The following is a 20,099-nucleotide window of genomic DNA, read 5'->3' as shown; positions in this document are numbered from 1 at the left end:
AGAGACAACGGAGGTGTCCCAAGCTTTGTCTTTGTTGCATAGCTCTCTTGTTGCCTGTTAAGAACATTAATAATTTATGCGGCAATAGAGTTAAGAGACCTTTTGCAGAGTGCTTTTCCCTGGACAAACAAGTAATGGAAAGACGGACCCAGTGCTCAGGAGCTCTATCTGGGTTTAATTTTCTGCATTTCCCTGTGCTGGCAATGAAGAGTTTTTATACCCTCCTATGTTTCTCAGCTGGGTGTAGTCCCCTGCGCTGAGGTATGCGCTGCCCCTGTGTTTTCCACACCTAACAAAGCCCTCCACCAAGATGCCAGCATTTGCTCTGCAGTGGTAGGACAGAGGTAGGTGCTTGTAGAGGCCTCCAGAGGGAGGCCCTGCCTGCCTTACGGTAGGGTTACTGAGCTGGTGTGCAGAATTTCCCCCTAAAGGCTTTTTTTCCTCTCTTGATCGCGGGACAAACTTGGGCAATTAATTTATGAAGACTGGCTCATTAGCTGGGTAAAATACAGGCACTAATTAAGCACCTACGTTTGGTGAACCTGATTCTTCCCAATATTTTACTGATGCTAAGGCTCAGAAGTTGCCTTTTGGACTGAGCTGAAATCTGGGGAATGAGCAGGAGTTGCCACGTGTCTCAGCCATGCTGGTTTTCCAAGGCAGGTCTTTATTACCTCTTGCAATGATGATTTCTGCTTTTCGGAGGGCTGCCAAGCTTGTGAGAGCCCAGCACTCTTTTAAAAAATGTTTACTCCTTTGTGAAACTCCGGAAATTCCCTTGCCCTGGGAATTCAGTCGGCTTCCAGATGACTGGGAGAGGAAAAAGGCATGAGACAGGTTGGCACTTCCTGGTAAGATTAGCTACCATTGTGATAATCTGGTTTTGACACCAAGCACAGATGTCTGGGTTTTGTTTTCATTTGTTCATCTTAATTTTTATTCAAAGTGCTCAGGGCTTTGGATGGCATAAATAAAAATAATGAAGCAGTTGCCTGGGAAGCACATTCACAAATACAACAAACCTTTGCTTTGCTTTTAATGGGTCCAAATGAATTTGAGTGAGTTTTTTCAGTATCTCCCAGCCCTTTAACTCTGAAAACATGGTCCTGGGAGAGACCTTTTTTTCCCATTGGGCAGCTTCCTTTAAGACTGGAGGACAGCAAAGAGCAGTTAGTGTTGCCTCATCAGGGACGAGAGCAGGATGTTAATAGCAAAGAAATGGTAATTCTCCCAACTACTGAAAATGAGGATTCTGTCTTTGTATGCCCTGTTTTGTTTTGTAGCTTCTTCTGATGCTGTGTTGAAATGGTCACACTCAGAGACATGGAATGACGTGAGAAAAGGCTGGGGTGGATCCAATGGCAGTGTCCCAGGACCTTGGGAAGATGTCATCATCTTACCTAGTAAGGAAGAGACGAAATGGGTCTAATTTCTGCAGAGGTGCTGGGGTCTGTCTGCTTTAAGATGTGTATTTGTGTTGCAATGGGCTCCTTGGCACCGATGTCCATTACAGCATATGCGGGACACCACATTTGTTCTCCGTCACATTGAAATCTCGGCTAAATCACAGAAGTGTCATTTTTGGAAGAGACTAATCATTCTTTTTCACTTACACATACACAGAAATATATATACTTACTCATACTGAAAGTCAGGCTTAAGTACATGCAGGGACTTTGTTTCAGGAGCAGAGAATCACAGCTCACAAAGTGCTCAGCCCTTGACCCACCTCTCTGTGTTTTGTGCAGGGAGCATATTTTACATTTCCACAATTGTGCTACCTTTATTTTGCTGTTGCAATTCCCATCATCAGTGAGGGTGCCTCAAGCCATTTGCCATGGATGCCTCCTGTATTTCAGCCTCAGACCTGAGTTACATTTAAACAGCAGCTCAGTTTACAACCTTACTGCATGAACTACCTTCTGAATCCCAGCAAATAGATGAGGTGGCTTGCAATGAAATTTAGAGCAAAAAAAGCCTTGTGATTACCATTTTACATAATAGCTGACCGTGCTCTGATCAGGAAGCTGAACTAGATGAGGTTCTGATGCCCTTTGTACACAGAATTATTTTATGATCCCATGAATATTGTGTGGTACACTTTCTTGCCATTCGGGAGCATGGGAAGCGTCCGTTCTGAACTGTGCACCCTGGTTCCTGCTCCACTCCCACCTCTGTTATATCTGACTCCTTCCACAGGCATTAAACAGTAGGGCATTTCCCATGTGCTTTGCTCTCTTATGGATCCTCCTGCCATGGCTGGATTTTGGACGCCATTGCATATTTGGCCTTTCCTAGCTCTCCAAGAACAAGGTCAGAGACAACACCTGTTTCAGCTTCTTGTGGACCATCTTATTACCAGTTCACCAACATCAGACCGTGATTGTCAGAAGACCAGATAATTTCAGTCCTCAAAATCATGTGTCAGATGTAGATATGAAGAGGCACAAAGGTGCCACTCGTAGCTATGGCCTTTGCGTTCACGATGAGTTAATTAAGTGAACTGCGATCAGATGGTCACGAGAGATAAATCACAATTTACACAGAAGCAGAAAGTAATAAATAACTAACTAAAAAGGTCTGGCTAAGGATCTGGGATCCTGTTGTTTAGATTAGATTATGAGAGTGGTAGCTGGATGCTGAGGTTGTGATGGCCCTTTGGTGCACTGCGGACTCACCTGTGAATAAAATTCTTCTGTGCTTCCTGCAAAGGTGAGCATAATCCTCTTGATAAAATAACTTGTGTTAGCTGCCACGTGAGATACCGACCACGGCCTTTTGTTGCGTACCACCAGGCCCTCCTTGACTGAGCTGTACCTGAAGCATTGGCCGTTGAACTGATCTAGTTCTAGGACTAGAAACAATACTGCTGCATCAGCATGTTGGTATACCAGAACTAATTAGCTCTCCTGAGAGGCAAAGCTCATTAGCTCAGGCTCGGCGCTGTGCAGCGTGACTGCACAGCCTTTGGGGTCAGAACTGACGTGTCACAAATGTAGAGCAGCGCTGGTTTGGTCAGCTTCATGGCGAGCGCCTGCTCCGTACTGCGGGGTGGGATGTGGAGATTTGCTCTAGCACACTGGTGGTTACTGGTTAGGAGACAGCAGGATAAGACTGGACTATTAGACAAGATCTGTGTTTTACCATGGACACAACTGTTCTCTGCCTCAGAGGAACTGTGGGGCCAGGGCAGTGAAGGCTGCTCAAAACCAGAACACGGGTTGGTGCCCGAGCTGCAGGATGAGGTCCTGGGAGTCACCAGTTCTGAATTACTCTGTTCAACTGGTTGGAGCAGGGAGCTTCACAGCGTGCAACAAAGCCCTGTCTGCTCTTCAGAGGAGTTCTACTGAATTGCAAAACCACAACAAAATGCTTACTGGATGAAAAGGAATGCGGCAAATGATAAGTGAAAAGGCTCTGACCGCTAGGACCGGTGGAAAGCCATACTCTGCAACTGTCCCCTTACTGTCAGCCATAAAAATCTCACAGCTCCCATTACTATGTCTGTTCAGTTGGTGTGTAGAACCTGTTCTCCCCTCTGCTGCCTTTCTGGAATTCTCCTTCAGTTTTAGCTCAAGAACATGACCACAAACTATCACCCAATCTATTGCGAGAGAGAACTGCTCTGTTGCATGTTTGCCTTTTCTGATCATCCTCCCTCTACTTTCTTTTCACTCTCCTCCTCATTCTTGCTGGCTTGGAGGTGTTGAAACATGAGCAATGGGAGCCAACAGAGCACAAGGTTGTAAATTGGAATCATAGTCACCATTGGTGTAGTCACTGGATTAGTTGCTGAAATGAGAGCACCTAAAATGTAGTTAATGAAGATGAATTTTCTCTCCATTTATCACGCTTTGCTTTGCTGCCACAAGTGTGTGTAGGAGTTTCCATTTACAAAACAGTCAAACGCTTGCTTGGATCCAAAATCTAAAGTCGACAATTTTAAAATTTATGTTTAGTGGTAGCATTTTGTGGGTGTTTCCCTCCCCAGTTCTACCGGCTTGTGCATACCCTGCTAAACTCAGGATGACTCCAGATGGCTACAGAAACGGGAGAGCTTGTTCTCGTGAGAACAAACATTCTGCAAACCATCAAACCTTGTGGTGGTCTACACGCAAACCCAAGTTTTCATGAGTCACTCCTGGCAAGATGTAGCTGTGTCTCACTCTTTGCTGTCTTTTGGTTACTTGGAGTTCTCTCCTAGGAGCCATCCATAATGATTTCCAGGTTGAAATCCAAGCTGTGGGCCTGCTTCTTGTAGCCTGTGCAGTACTGGGTAAGTCCTGCCGGCCTGCAAAGAACAGGTTTAGAATTTTATATAAACAAAGAATAGATGTTTAGTGCTCATTCCTAGTGTGAAGAAGTGCAGGGGAAGACTTCTGTCCAGGTCTGGTGCTGTTGAAATCTCAGAATGAGCACAGATTCCTAGAGCTCACTGATGAGCTGGGGCACTGCCTAAACTTAGCTAAGGAAGGCTTTAATTTGCTTATTTAACAAGACAGGCAAAATTACATCACTAGGGCTGCCTCATGGGCTGGGCTCAGGAAAGCTTGGAAAGCTAGAAAACACCTCTATTAGCAAAACATTCACATCAAAACCCATTTTTTTGGGATCAGTGTTTGGTGTGTGCTTGATATCTAAAGGTTTTGGGTTTTTTTTGAGGACTTGGAAATTGGGATTATATACTGAGTTATATACCCAACTTTTCCTCTGTTTTGAAAGCATTGGTGGGACTTTAGGAGTTCGTAGGCTTCTGTCCAAGGATGAAGCGGGGTGAGTTTAGTCATGCTGTTCTGGCAGCCAGTGGTGGCATTGACTTCTCAAGCCCTCGGATTGTCAGGGCTTTGGTTTCTGGTTTGCAGTGTGACATACGCCTGATGCAGCACACCCTGGGTGGAAGTAGAATGTGTTATAATTCCAGGCGATGGAATGCTGTTTTGAAGGGTATTGATATGATATCATGTAGCCTCTGGCAATTTCTCTCTTCTGTTTTTTTGGGTTGGTTTTTTTTTTCCTTTTTCTTTTCCAGTGGTAGAATTCACTTTGTTATTAATTTTCTGATTTTGATTTTCTTTGAACTTTTTCTGTTTGAAGAGATGAATGCTGGAGTACTGTATCTCATATAATGGCTCTTCTGTTGTGCCTGATTTCCATTCAATGGCATGCTGTGGTGTTTTATATAGTGATGCGGTTGATCAAAGGCATTTTGTGTCATTGCTGGAGTCATTAGTGACTTCTCAGTATTGTACGTCTGAACATTAAGACTGTGGTGTACCTGTAAGCTTTTGGCTGAAGAAAGTGTGTGTGTAAAGAAATGTAGCTCAAAGTATGGTTCGCTGAAAGCAGTTGCTTGCTGTTATGTGAATTGCTTCGTGGGAGAAAACAGCTCTGGTTTGTCTTTCTCGGAAGGTAAATCCCTTGGTCCCAGTGACCCAAAGTTTATGATTTTAGCCCCTTTAGGCATTATCTCCTTCTGCTGCATAAATGAGTGTATTCTGTAAGGACCGTGTAAGGAAGTCTCTTTTGAATCTGTTTGCCTTTCTCCTAAAGTGTGAAAGGGCTTCTTACCTCAAAGGAGTGTTGTGTTGCTTCTACAGAGCAATATTTCACCCTCCAAGGATTTCCCACCCCAAGCGTCACACCCCAGAGTTCTTTTGGCTGAAGAAACCACAGGTTTGCAGAGATCTCCCTGACGGGGGGAATTTCTCCTGCCTGTGTTTCGGGGCTCACAGACGTGGTACTGCACTTACAGAGCAGTCAGCATTTCCTTTATAAGTCCTTTTTCAGAGAGATGTGCAACTCTGCAAAAATATCTGTTCTGGACTGAAACTTGACATATAAACGGTGCCTAGGAGCACTCTTTCCTTTCCTTGTAAAAATGTTTCAGTCTCTGTTTGATGAATATACTTACGGCCTTTGTCAACTGCAGCTTTTTGCCACATGCTTGAGCTGTGCTTTCACAAACCAGATTCGCCTTCTGTCTGAAATATCGTTTTAACAACATCTTCATCCTTATTCTCTTTCCTCTGTTTCATATCCTCACATCCTGTGCCTTCACTTCTCAGCTCTGGAGGGCATAGGACTACACCTGTCCTATAAAGAGATTATAGACAGGAGTGTCTTCATGCTCCGGAGAACGTATCAAATACTGACAGTGTGAGTTTTAACGGGGGGGGAAGGGTTGCACTTGCTCTCTAGGAATTTAATACGTCTGAATGTGATGAAAATTTTGCATGCTTGGAAGATGCTTCAGCCCAAGGATGCAGGGAGTTTCCTTTGGGATGAGGTGTTCAGTCCTGGGTTGCTGCAGGACTTGGCGCGGTCCCTGAGAGCAGAGGTCCTGTGCTCTCGGGGTGCTCCTTACTGATGTGCGGAGAGGAAGTAAAAGAATGGGAGAGGAAGAGGTGGGATGACTGAGTTGTGGGGATAGGGTAGCAACGTGCGGAGAGGAAGAGACCAATCTGCAGGCAGACCCTGAACCCCTGACCATGCAGAAATGTCCTCTACTGTAAAGCTGTGAAGTTTCAGCGCTGCAAAACCAGAGTAAAAACTAGGAAGTGCTATGGTTAAAGACAGCCTGCTCGTATTTTATTCAGTACACTTCTGAGTGTACTTTGTGCAGGTTTTGCTTCATGTTTTCCTATACTCCGCCTCAAAACTGTTTCTAGTGACCCATTCTCACTGCTACGTAAAAATCTATTGGAAAATGTGCATTCCTTAATATCTCCTGTTTTATACATCTGTGCCTTGCAATAAGCAGATATGAGATCAATGAAGGTCACAGCAAATCTCTGTGTAGGATTTGGCAGTTGTCATTATGTTGAAGACTCTTATTTTCTGCCAGCTATTTTATGAACGTCACAATTAAATCGTCCCATTGAACCTTTTGTTAAGGAAATGTCTTGCTCTTCCTTCATCCAGGGGCATCCGCTGGCTCAGAGATGCACCATACCAGAAAACTCATACTATTGTCGATAAGGAAAGGAGCTGGGAAACACAATTTAAGGACCTGAGCTGGTTTCCAGTGCAATCAACTGGAAATTTCCCAGTGACAGCAAAGAGCATTAGATGGGCCCTGAGGGTGTAATTCACCTCTGTGCGGTGGGCTGCCGCTAAATGATGCACCGATTATGTCCATCCTCATGTCCTACTTGGAAAGCTTAAGTGGTATTTAAAAGGTTCACAGCTTGTAGACTCGCAGCTTTAGGAGGCAACAGTGATGCTGTCATAGTGCTCAATCAATAACATTCCCCACTCTGTTCTGTAATACAAAAATATGCTCTTTGTTTTGTCCTTGAGGATCTGAAGGAACGGTGCTTCCCCTGGTCATTGTTGACTAAATTATTAAAAGGGAATGAGTTCTCTTGTTGATAAAGAATCAGTGAATCATAGAACCATGGAATCATTTAGGTTGGAAAAGACCTTTAAGATCATTGCATCCAACCATTAACATAACACTGCCAAGTCCACCACTAACCCCTGTCCCTAAGCACCACATCTTTTAAATCAGTGGTGATGGTGAATCAACCACTTCCCCGGGCAGCCAGGAGAAGCCGGTGAAGTGTCTGGAACACAAGTCTTATGAGGAGAAGTTGAGGAAACTGCGCTTGTTTAGCCTGGAGAAAAGGAGGCTGAGGGGAGGTCTGATTGCTCTCTATGACTCCCTGAAAGGAGGTTGTGGTGAGGTGGGTGCTGGTCTGTTCCTCCAAGTAACAAGTGATAGGATGAGAGGAAATGGCCTCAAGTTGTGCCAGGGGTGAATTAGATTGGATATTAGGAAAAATTTCTACACCAAAAGAGTGATGAAGCATTGGAAGAGGCTACCCAGGGCAGCGGTAGAGTCACCATCCATGGAGGTGTTCACAAAACATGCAGATGTGGCCCTGCATGACATGGTTTAGTAGGCACTGTGGGGTTGGGCTGGAAGAGCTCAGATGTCTTTTCCAACCTTAGTGATTTAACGATTCTCTGATTTTATGAACTGATCTCAATACTGAGCCCTGGGGAACAGCACTTGTGAAGTCTGGCTTCCTGTAGATTGTGTTGGTGTAAGTAAAACTTTCTTCTTGGTTAGAAAGGAAGAGGTGGGTTTTTGCAAACAAAACTTGAGAGAGGAAAGCCAGACTGCAAAGATGGAAAAGCATGGTCAGTGTGTCGTTGGAGGTAGGTTGTGGTGTGTGGCTTCGGTTTGTCACCCTTATCACTGCTGTTAACAAGGTGGGGACTGCAGGCTTGTGGTGCTGTGCAGTATTGATTCAGTACCATTGGAGAGCTTCACTTCCATCAGTCTCGTTGTCTTCAGTGCCATGAGGGGAAAATGCTGTCTGAACACAACTGAACGTAGTTCTGCTTCATTCCATTGGGTGACCAAGATTTACTTTCATAAACGAGGCCAGAGTCACCTAGGGAGACTAGCATGTCTCTGACTTGCTGCCCTCTACGTGCATTCTTAAAGGTTCAAGCAACATTTGATGAGATTTAAGCATTCAACAATATCATTGTAGATAGGATGTTATTATTTATTTATCAGATAACAACCACACCACAGAGCTTTGGCTGTAGATGAAGCTTTGGTTTTGGATGCTGCACAAACACACAAGCCCTGCTCCAGTAATTCTGAGCAAAACCAACCTAAATGAGGTGAAAGTCAAGCAAAACTACCATTCTTCACCTCCATGCGACACGTTTTGGCAAGTAGTGTTGATAGACTGCCATTATTCTAAATGACCTTCTGCTTTGTGTCTCAGACCGGACCGTCCTGGTGGATACACCTCTTCCCCCTCTGAGAGGCCTCTACATCCTGGGGACCCTCGAATTTCCCAGCAGCTCAAGCAACGTCCTGAGTGCAGCCTGTATCTTGGTGATGGGAGGCACGCTGAAAGTGGGTAAGTGAGCAGTCTGTCTTCTGGATGCCTGGGGTTTATTTCTGCTCTTGGTAGGTGGAGAAAGTGGGAAGAAAGACTGTATGGAGTTACTACAAACATAGTGGCCACCCTAATGCCCTATAGCTATGTGGGTATGTGCAGTGTGAACACCCAGAATCCATGTTGAGCACAATGATTATCCACTGAAGCAAATTACCTGTTCATTTAATATCTATGTTCTATAGATACTGCTATCCTCACCACACTGGAGCTAATCGTACCCTGGGTTGCATTAAAAAAAGCGTGAGGGGGGTGTTTCTGCCTCTCTGCTCTGCTCTGGTGAGACCCTCCTGGAGCTCTGCATGCAGCTGTGGGGCCCTCAGTACAGGAATCATAGAATTGTTAAGGTTGGAAAAGACCTCTAAGATCATCAAGTTCAACTATCAGTACAGCACCACCACCACGACTAAAAGATGTCCTGGAGTGCCACATCTACATGTTCTTTGAACACCTCCAGGGATGGTGACTTCACCCCTTCCCTGGGCAGCTGTTTGATGGATGTGGAACCTGTTGGAGCGGGCTCAGAGGAGGGCCACAGAAACAATTAGGGGGTGAAACATCTCTGCTATGAAGGCTGAGAGAATTCATGCTATTCAGCCTGGAAAAGGGAAGGCTCTGGAAAGACCTTGTTGCAGCCTTTAAGTACTTAAAGGGGGCTGATAAGAAAGGTAGGGGGAGATTTTTTAGTAGGGTCTGTTGTGACAGGACAAGGGGTAGTGGTTTTCAACTTAAAGAGGTGGATTTAGACTGGACGTAAGAAATTTTTTCTAGTGAGGGTGGTGAAGCACTGGCACAGGTTGCCCAGCAGACAGGTGGTCGATGCCTCAGGCCTGCAAACATTCAAGGTCAGATTGGATTGGGCTCTGAGCAGTCCTACGTGGCTGAAGATGTCCCTGTTCATTGCAGGGTGTTGGGTTAGATGACCTTTAAGTGTCCCTTCCAACCCAAACTATTCTATGATTCTCTGATTTTGTTTGATACGTGTAACAGTCCTCCCTACTCCATGGGAGGTTGCTCTGTGAGACAATAATTCCTCAGGGCAGGATCGACTTCAGTGTTTAGGTGGTGTCTGTGAGCATTAGTAAAATGCTTTCTAGGTGACACAGAAGTGTTTAAAGCCAACATAAACAGTCACAGCGAAACCCCAGAGCGCCTGGAAACCCTGCTGTGGTGTGGAACTGGCACAGCTGGATTCAGCACAGTTGTTCTTCTCATCCCTCTGTGCAGAGGAGCATACGAGCTTCAAGGAGATGCTACCTTGCCCCAACTTCTGGTGGTCTCAGGGTCCCCAATGTCACTGGGGTTGTTCCACATTATTTGCAACAGACAGGATCGGTGTTTTTCCACACAGAAGTAATTACTCACAGAATTCTCTTTATGTATCAAGCTTCCTAAAGGCCCACATTGTATTTACTTACAGGAATCCTTGGGATGCTGAGATCACATTGTTGATCACTGCTTGACCTTTCTCAAGATTGGTTTCATGAACTTTAAAAAGAGCATTTGTTTGTGTAATCGCCTCCTGAGGAATTCTCCTCCAATATTTGTTTGTCGTAAATCTCAAGGGACTGTTTAGGTAATACAGCGCTGGCCAAAAGAGTTGTTTTGCTGCCTCGTGTTTTCCTTTGGAAAAAGGGATTTGAAAGCCTAATCTAGGAGGTTAATTTATATATATATACTTAAAAAGTGTCAGTCATTTCTTACTTACACTGTTTTGTAGTTTATATATGGTTTCATATTGGTTTTAAGAAAAAGCATGTGTTCATTGCTAAAACCACTTATTAAAAAACATTGAGGCACTTACTCGGTGCACAAACTCCCCTCCAGCACATCCATGAGGAGTAATGATATTAAAAACCAAACAGGTATTTGCAGCTGTTGAATCATAGTCCAGACTCGAGGTGTCCTTGCTCTAGTTTCAGCTGTGAGATAGATGCTGGGTGGGTAGCGACTCTGCAAGTTCCCCACATCTTATACTGGCTTCTGTGCTTGCTCGTAAAACTGGGAGTGCGTGCTTTTTTCCCTTTCCTCTTCCCATGTGTTCAAGGCCTAAAGGTAACTTCTTGGAGCCCATCTGTCCAATCCTGACTGTTCCATGCCTGAAGGAAGGTTTAGAAGCCCATCTGTCCAATTCCACCACACCCTAAAGAAATCCTGACACGAAATAGATAATGAGACACTTTAGTAAACAGATTTAATAGATGTGGACATCATCATTCGGCATTGCCTGAGCAGGATCCGAGTTTGACATCACGTGAGCCAAATCCCCAGGTCCTCCCTGTTGTGTAACTTCTCCGTGCCCTGTTTTTGGCACAGTAATCTCTGGTCACGCGCCGTTGTTTCTAATTCAGTGGCCTGGGCCAAAGGTTTGCTGCGAGAGCCTGAGTATTTTGTTCACTTCAACTGCTAGACAAGAATGATACGTTCTACAAACAAATCTTGGGTTTTGGTGCCCTTCAGAGGACCTGACATATTATCTGCAGGGAAAAAACAAAGTCAGATGGCGAAACCAAGACCAAATATACATAGGAACTGAGCGATGTTGAGACATATATAACAAAGGGGAAAGATCAGCTTAAAATCGGAGATTATGAAACATCAATCAGAACTTAATGGATTTTATTAAAACAATAATTTGCAAGGAAACTGGAATGAGAAAATACAGTGAGAGTTGGGAGATAAGAATTCTTGAGACATCTTTGCTCCTGAAGGGCTCGTCATCACTTCCCTCTTCCATGTACAGTCACAATCCAGTGTGAGTTATGGTCAGCAGTCACCAGGAGATGGGAGAAGATTAAAACCCAGTAAAGGGCTTCAAGAACTCTGTCAGAGCCCTCGGACGACCCGGAAGTAAAATGTGTGGGTCTATCCCCACAGTCACGTCTCCAGGTGTTTCTAGACCTTCAGCGGTGTTGGACCCAGGGAGACTTTCTGATTACCCCTCCTAGCCCCACACAAGGAGCTTCTCTTTTTTACTTAAACTTTCAAAGTCTTTTCATTGATGGGGATATTTGCAATAGCATTGTAGAAGCACTGTTTATTTCTACCTCTTCTGGTGCCATGCTGTAAAAAAAAAAAGGTATTTTTCCAGTTTATACAAGGAGAGTTTGAGGTTCAGAGAGATTAAGTGACTTGCTAAATATTATTAGCACATGTGCATCAGGGTAATAAAAGAAATGGTGAGCTCAACATCTCAGAGGGTATATTTTCTCTTTTTTTGTCTGGTATGGTTCCATTCCTTTTAACCCATAAGCCAGCATTAAAACACAGATGACATCCACAGAAAGTGCCCTGTTCCGCTGCTGAGGGAAACCCTCTGCTCCCGACACAGCTGCAGAAAATGCTTGATTTTGTTTTGCACAAATTGATGCATTGGACCCATCCTGAGCTCTGCTGCACTTGGCTGCTCTTTGCTGGCAGGTTGATTTTACTCGTTATAGCAGAACTCGCTGAGTAATTATCCAGAGAGGATTCCTCCTGTTAGTCTCAACTTGTCACATCCTTGTTTTGCATATCTTGTGATGGCTGCTTGGCAGTCATGTCACTCATTGGAGGCCAGAAGCCTAAGGTCATCATTAGCTCATGCTTGATTGTCTGGAGATGAAACCCCCATTTCTGATGTCTCTCATCTTGTTTGTGGTAAGAGCTCTACGGCGTCCACTCCCCTTCTTCTCAGTAGTAGGAAGAACTCCCACATTGACTCGCCAAAGGTAAATCACTGTACTTCATGAGATGGCCATGTGGTCATTAATGCTCAGCCTCAGAACATCGGCCGGGGCACAAGTGAGTGTCACCAATTAACTATCTTTCCAAACTTCTCCAGTACTTTTATTGGGTGGGTCCCAACTTCTTTAGCTGTGAGCCGAGTCCCTTGCAGTCACATAGCGTGTCTGCACAGCTATTCAACATGTATCAGGGTGGAATATTGTTGATGTACTGAGAGCAATTTTTCATACCTGATCACAGAAAAAGTGGTTCGAGAAGTTCATAGCACCGTCTGCCTCCTCTTCAGTTAATCTCTCAGCCTCCACCTGGTTGTTTTTTTACCCTTTCCGAGCTACTTAGTTTCTTTTAACTGATCCTGCTGTCGAGGGAAGGGATTTAGTTCACGTTTCAGACATCCAAATTTAGGTGTAACGTGGACACGAGCATTTGAGCTGGCTGTTACGGTAGAGATCTATCAACACCATCAGCGGGGTGACTGCAGTCGGTCAGACTGACTGGTACCGGTAGCTGGAGCAAATTACAGGCTATGTTGTATTGTCTTATCTTTGTTAGCTCAGGCAGCCAGAGAACATGGAGACATCTGCATTAAGTGCAGATATATGAATCTCCCTGGAAACATAGTTCAGTTGTCTGATTGTAAGGATTTTGTATCACTTTGGGCACCCTCGGGTGTCCTACCTGGCCTCCAGCTTCTGCTCACAAAGCTACTGTTCTGCCATTGATTCCTGCCTGCCAGCCTCGCGGGTGGATTTGGAGGGTGCCAGGACTCTCCCATGGCGTTAGACATCTATAGGCAGCTAAATCCCATCCTGCGTGTCTTACTTCTTACTCCTTGAACATTCATCTCTCGTTTCTGGCTGCTGGTTCCTACTCCACAGCTGTCTGGCTCTCATCTCTTCTATTTCTTTGGCAGCACCACCTGTAAGAGGCAACACAGGTGATGTTTCCTTGTTTACAGGTTTTATTTATAGGCTTCTTCAGAGAGTGCAGTGTGAACACCTGAAGGAGCAGCTCGGGAAGGAGAACCAGCACTAGGTGACTATCCAGCTGTGCATTGACCGTGAATAAAATCCCTTCAGACTTCCTGGTGACAATATACCACAGTTTCTGAACTAGCTGGGTAGCTGGAGTTCAAGGAGTTGGGAGTTCAGGAAACACAGAGCTGGTACTGGAGAGGGTCACAGCAAGGTACTTGGTAAAGTCTGTTCGCCAGTGGAAGGCAGGGGATCTTATCTCAGAGAAGTCCTTGCTCTTCTGTACAACAGCTGTTGCAGAGCGTATTGTTGTAAAGAAAAGAAAGGCTAGAAGGGAGGAAACACCCACCGTTCTAGGAAAGAGTTGAATCAGTTTTGCTATGGAAAAAGAAAAAACAAAACAACAAAAAGCTGTCAGGAAGAACATCTGGAGTAAAACTGAAATATGAAAACAATGGAAAATGCTTTGGAAACTCAACCGCACACTAGATCCAGGCTGCAGTCCAGAACAAGTGAAAAACTGGGTTGAAAAAACACACCTCTCTCTCTCTGTTCTCTTTTAGTTTTTTTTCCTATTTTTGCATATTATGTTTTATCCTCCCTAGAGGCCGGGCCCGATGAAGGGTTGTGAACCAGCTGCCACCATTGCGCTAACCGATCGACGTTGCAGGCAGCTGGACCTCATGCTTCCTCGTGATATAATCAGTGGTGACTTTACGAGCAGCACAGGTTGTTTCTTACACATAGCGTTATCGTATGTGGGGTTGTTTCGCACTGCGTGGGGTGTGCATTGTGGTGCCAGTGCTCCCTGTAAGAACATTAGCTTTAGATATCCTGTGTCAAACACCTGCAGTGAGGCCACCCGATGTGACATCTACCATCAGACTGGCAGTGACGGCACAGACTGACGGTGCAGAGCCTGTGCGGGAGGCCCGGCTCCCAGGGAGCTGCACGGTTGCTGCCTGTGCACCAACAGCTTGAGCTGTGTCTGCACTGAAGAAATACCTGAGATACCCAGAACAGACAAAGCACTGCCAGGAGCACTGCAGGTATGTGCCATGTCTGGACAGATGAGCAAATCCGTCAAATTGCAGATAAACTTCCCAGCTGGAAGAAGATGTGTTCAAGGAAGCCCTCTCTATTTTGTGCGTATACTGCCTTTAGTCCATCCTGACCTCTGCACGTCTCACCGGACGCTTCTGCCAGCTTGCTGGTTCTCTGCCAGGAGGCCCTTATCATCTCACTTCATGATCAACCAGGTTGCTCATCAAATTGGTGAGACTTCCAGTTGTAGCAGGAGTATTAAGTGGGGACCATTTCTGTACATAGGCTGATTAATTCAGTAGGTTGGTGTGATCTTATGTAGGATTTGTTCACCACAGTAAAGTGGGGTGTGTAACCTGAAGTTTTCACAGCCAGAGTTCAAGGACAGGCGCCTAAAGCCCAGGTCTTTCACATACATTTTGTGGAGATTATGATTCCACTCTTTATGGCAACTTGATAGTTTTAATTATATTAATTATTACAAGAGCTGTGATTTCATATGCCAGTTACTTCACAAGGTGATGAAAGGTACCCAGGCCCAGTGACTTGTGTGCGTTAACTATTTTGAATTTTCCTATGAGTAAGCTGAGGTAGCTGCTGTTTCCACATCTTCTAGATAAGCCAAAGTGCATATCTCAGATCTTACTTGACTTTTCTTTTTCCTTTGTCCTCCCTCCTTTCCCAGAGAAAGCATTACCTTTACAAGACCTGTCATCAAATATTTTGCACATTCTTCACTTTCTTTCCTAGTTCTTCACTTCCAAATTATTGCTGACTTTGCTGGCTCATCTCTTACTACTTTTTTTGCCCATTTTTGTCAGTTTATCTGCCTAGTCAGCATCTTCACACTAGTTTGCACTACTGCCCAGGGCAGTAGTGGAGTCTCCATCCCTGGAAGGGTTCAAAAAACATGGAGACATGGCACATCAGGGCATGATTTAGCAAGCACAGTGGTGTTGGGCTGATGGTTGGACCAGGTGATCTCAGAGATTTTTTCCAACGTTAAAGACTTTATGATTCTCTGATACTTTGGTTCATTGATAAAATGTTGTATACCGCAGGGCTTGCAAGACAAGACCTGTTTGCACCAATGCCCCCACTCTAGTCAGTTAATTATTGTGTGCCATGTTTGTTTTTACCAGTGTAGTTTGTTAATCAGAAAGTTTCATGCTCCAAAGTTGAGTCCCTTGGAGAAGCCAATTATATTACATCAAAGCTATTATCTTTATCAACTAAACCTGTAGTCTCATTAGAAGCTGATAACAAGGAACTTTCGCAGGACCTTTTTTCTATAAATCCGGGTTGATTGGCATTAATTATATCATCCACCTTTAATGATTTATTAATTGTGTTCAGAGTTGGACATTCCATTTTTATTTATTTTTCCCCTAGAATCAGCGTCGAGCTGACAGCCCTGTAATTACCTGGGGCTCTTACTTTTATCTTTGTTTGAAATACTGGTGCAATATTAGCTTTCTTCAAGTGCTCTGAGAAATCACGAGTGATCCCAGACACAGTGAAAAGTCCACGTTAGCAGTCCGATGAGTTCCTGGGCCCAACCTTCTGTAGCGTTTGCATTCGAGTTACTCGGATCTGTTGATTTAACAACATGGAACTGAAATCCATTGATTTAGCAGCATGGAACTATTAATGGAAATAAGCAAGCATTAAGCTTATTTTTGTTCTAAATATACTTAAACTAGTCTACTTTTTCTACTCGGAGATGTCTCCTGGGTTCTTTTCTGTTGTGTCATATACAGTTTCCAGCCACTAAAGCATTTATTTAAATGTTATCTTCCGCTTTTTGGATTTCTTTACTAAGGATTTAATACGGTGATGTGCTATTACAAATGGGTTTATTGTAACTTCTTTGTTTCTCACTCTGATTATATTTTTGTTTTGTGTGGTTTTTTCTTTAACAAGAGTAACATCCCATACCACCACACAGGATTAAAAATCACAAATTTTAGCTAAATGCAGATGTAATTCATTTTAAGAGGTAATAACTTCCAGTTCACGCTTTTGGAATTCACGTTTCCAAGCGTTTATCTACAATTCCTAAGCCTGGAAGACTATTTAAAACTGGTTTTAAAATTGATCTGAGAATTGTGTATATCACGTAGCTATTTTTAACTGACTTAACTAGAAGAAATAGTAAACACTTTGCAAACAGCAGTGAAGCAATACCACCAATAATAACACCAACAGTAATTCATGGTGGTAATTAATAGTCTCTAAGGGAAGATCATCATGATTAAGAAAAGGTAATTGTGAATAGCATTGTAACGTCAGTGTAAAGTTCTCCAACCATTTGTGTTGAGTCTTTGGTCTGCGGTGCAGTTAATAACTTCATCCCAGGGGGGAAGGTTGACCCAAGGACTGGGAAAGGTATGTTTAGACTGAGTATTTTCAATCACAACTTGCTGTGAGGGTGAAGCAGGAAAACAATCCCTCTGCATACAAAAATAGACACAAATGCCTACATAACTCTGCTGCTGCTCTTGATGGATATTTGTTTAACCCAGTGCATCAGTGGTGAAAGCGCTTATCCCTGGCTGTGCTTTCTGAAAGCTGTGTTTGGTTACAGCCCCATTCCGGTTCTCCTCTGTTCAAGCCATGGTATCGCAGTGTAAACAAGAAAATCGCAGATGAGCTGGATGGGCGATGGACGCTGTAAAACTGAGTTCCCTCCATGTCCCCAGAGAAGAAATGAGCTCACTGGTGTGACATAGGTCAGATGGGGAGCATGCGAGTCTTGTACTGGTGGTGTTTCACCCATGTAAAAGCCATACAGAGAAGTTAAATATCCACAGAAGTTATTCAGACACTGGTGGGGAACAATTAATTCATTTATTGATTTCACTTAATCAGAAAATGCTCTTAAAGAGGAGTGTTTCTTTAGGATACAAAATGAAATCTCTTTTCCAAACTAATAATTTTTAAATATTAAAAGAACATGACAAGCCAGCTAATTTTGTACAGATATGTGTATATTTTTTAGTTCTACATCTGCTGCAGTTTTCTGTTGCATAATTGATTTAATCTCTAATTTTAAAGGAACGCTGAACTCTTTTACTGGACTCCACATACATTTCTCCAGGGCAAAAACTGTCCTACTTTTTCCTCTTTAGTATCTGTTTAGTGCTGGGCCGTTTTCTTCTGAAATTGTAAACTACCCTCGGTGAAATAAATGAAGTCACAGTTGGAATACAGTTTACTGTACAGACTTAAGCACCTCAAGATAAGAGCAACACCGCACTCCCCAAAACTTTGTGGGCATTTTCTTTGCCTCTTCTCTTGTCCCTCGGTTTTACCATTGGTCTGAAAGATCACTTTTCCCACCTCGGCTGCAGAACTGATTACCTGGGAACTGCTGGAATTGTAATGGAGCGGGAAGGCAAAAATGGACCAAGGATGACAATGTTAGTTTGGTCATTTAAGTCCCCTGAATTTGGATTCCTGCGCCCCGATGCCTTCCTGCTTACCTCAGCTCAGCATTACAAAAGCTACTGACACCTCTGTGATGCGCTATCGCTGTTATGTCTCTATTGCAGGTTCTCTTCAACATCCCCTAGAAAGGGATTTAAAGCTGCTGATCCTTCTTCGGGCATCTGAAGGAATTTACTGCGATCGTCTGGAGGAAATAAACGTCCACCCAGGGAGTATTGGTATGAAATATGAGTTCCCCTTGTCATAGGAAACCAATTTTAGGCAATACCCAAATCTGCTGCTGTTGAGCCCGTTACTGTGTCATACGGGAAAACAGGTAACAAAGGTTATTGGAGTTAAAGCTCTTAATTTTCACCAGGTCAGTTCTAGGTTTTCTGTGGGTTTTGTTTAGGCAAAACTCAGCAGAAGCGATCTACCAGGGGTCAAATCCTGAGGTCGTTATGTGAGAAACTGGAGAGGACTTGGAGGCACTTACAGACACGTACAAGGCTTTGTCTTGGTTCTAGATTTGAGATTTTTAAAAGGTAATCGTCAAGGCTGAGAGAATTCAAACCAAGATGACCTTGTTGAGTGGAGAGAAACGCACATTGCCAGAGGAAATGTTTCGTCTCTCTTTGCATGAAACAACTTGCCCTCAAGTTTCCAGGCTAGGATGATGAGCTTAAACTCATATTGCTATTTTTAAACACCTGATTCAAGTGAGGTGAATTATGTCCAAGAGCTGCTTCATGGATTCAAACATACACATTTAAATATTTTCAGATATTTGGACTGATAGAATGATTGACAAAAGAAGATTTATGTTAACTTTTACATCTTCTTATATAATTATTGTTAAAGAAATTACAAGTTTTCTGTTTTCCATGTTTTAGAACATGTTTTAAACGATACTTGAGTATTGAAAGACTTTGTTCATTGCTAAATTTTTGCAAGGCAGTAGAAATTCAAACCGCTATCAAGAGAAATTGCCTGGATCAAGATTTGTAGAATATTAAAGACATTCAGAGAAAAGACAAATAAACAAACAAACATAAAACCCCAATTTGTTTCTGATAGTGACACTGAGAAACTATTGCACACATTGATCAAGCAATTAAAAACCTAGCAAATAGCCAAGTGGAATGTTTGGAAGGCAAGACAGAAACCTAATTGACAGAAGAAATGGATTCTGAGGGGGGGTTTAAGTCTAAATTACTTAGGAGTTGAAGTATAACAGTAGCTAGCAATTTAACTTCCTATGATTTTAGGGATTAGAACAGAAGACAGATGAGTTGCTGCAATTTAGCACACTATTGTCGATCATTTAAGACTTTTGTGCTTTTGAAGCACAACGAATGCAAGGTCATGGAAGTTATTCCCAAAGTCTGTCCGGGTGGGGCAATCAAGGCTGCCTTACCAGTGCTTGCCACAGTCTTCTTTTGGGCTACAGCGACACAATATGTCATGAAAAAAAATTGTCTGTGGGTGAGATTTGCTCAAAGTTGTAAAATGGGTTCCATAAATACTTGAAGCACAACTCGTGCGACTCAGTGTGTCGCTGTTGGAGATGCACAGCGAATGCTGAGCCGACTCAGACTGAGAGGCTTCACGTAGGTCACCACACTGAAAAAAAAATATTTCCGTGCAGGAAACCAGAACTATTTTTTTTGCTTCAATTGTAATCTCGGAATATGTCATCTAGACTGAAAGTTTCCATATTTTTGATTTTTACCTTAGTTTTGGATAGTGAATTTTTCACAGGTGAGAAATCTAAGTAATACCTGAGTAATAGGATGTGAGGGAATGGCAGGAAGATGTGCCGAGGCGGGGTGGGAGGGGTTAGGTTGGACATTAGGAGAAGGTGCTTCACCCAGAGGGTGGTGGAGCACTGGAACAGCTCCCAGGGAAGCAGTCACAGCACCAAGCGTGACAATATTCCAGAAGCACTCGGCCAACGCCCTCAGAGACACAGTGTGAACATTGGGGTGTCCTGTGCAGGGAC

General features: G+C 43.7%; 1 protein-coding gene across 1 annotated transcript in view; it reads left to right on the top strand.

Moving 5' to 3' along the window:
• The window catches only part of PKHD1 (PKHD1 ciliary IPT domain containing fibrocystin/polyductin), a 254,042-nt gene that overhangs the window by 151,464 nt on the left and 82,479 nt on the right, over positions 1 to 20,099 (top strand). The window contains exons 51-53 of the mRNA XM_054063619.1: positions 1,284 to 1,403; positions 8,748 to 8,885; positions 18,223 to 18,336. Coding sequence (XP_053919594.1) covers positions 1,284 to 1,403; positions 8,748 to 8,885; positions 18,223 to 18,336 — 372 coding nt within the window. The remainder of the gene's footprint in view (positions 1 to 1,283; positions 1,404 to 8,747; positions 8,886 to 18,222; positions 18,337 to 20,099) is intronic.

The sequence above is a fragment of the Cuculus canorus genome, chromosome 3, assembly GCF_017976375.1.
Source record: "Cuculus canorus isolate bCucCan1 chromosome 3, bCucCan1.pri, whole genome shotgun sequence".
Taxonomy (NCBI): Eukaryota; Metazoa; Chordata; class Aves; order Cuculiformes; family Cuculidae; genus Cuculus; species Cuculus canorus.
The sequence above is the reverse complement of the archived record's forward strand: the minus strand, read 5'-3'. Positions and strand labels throughout refer to the sequence as shown.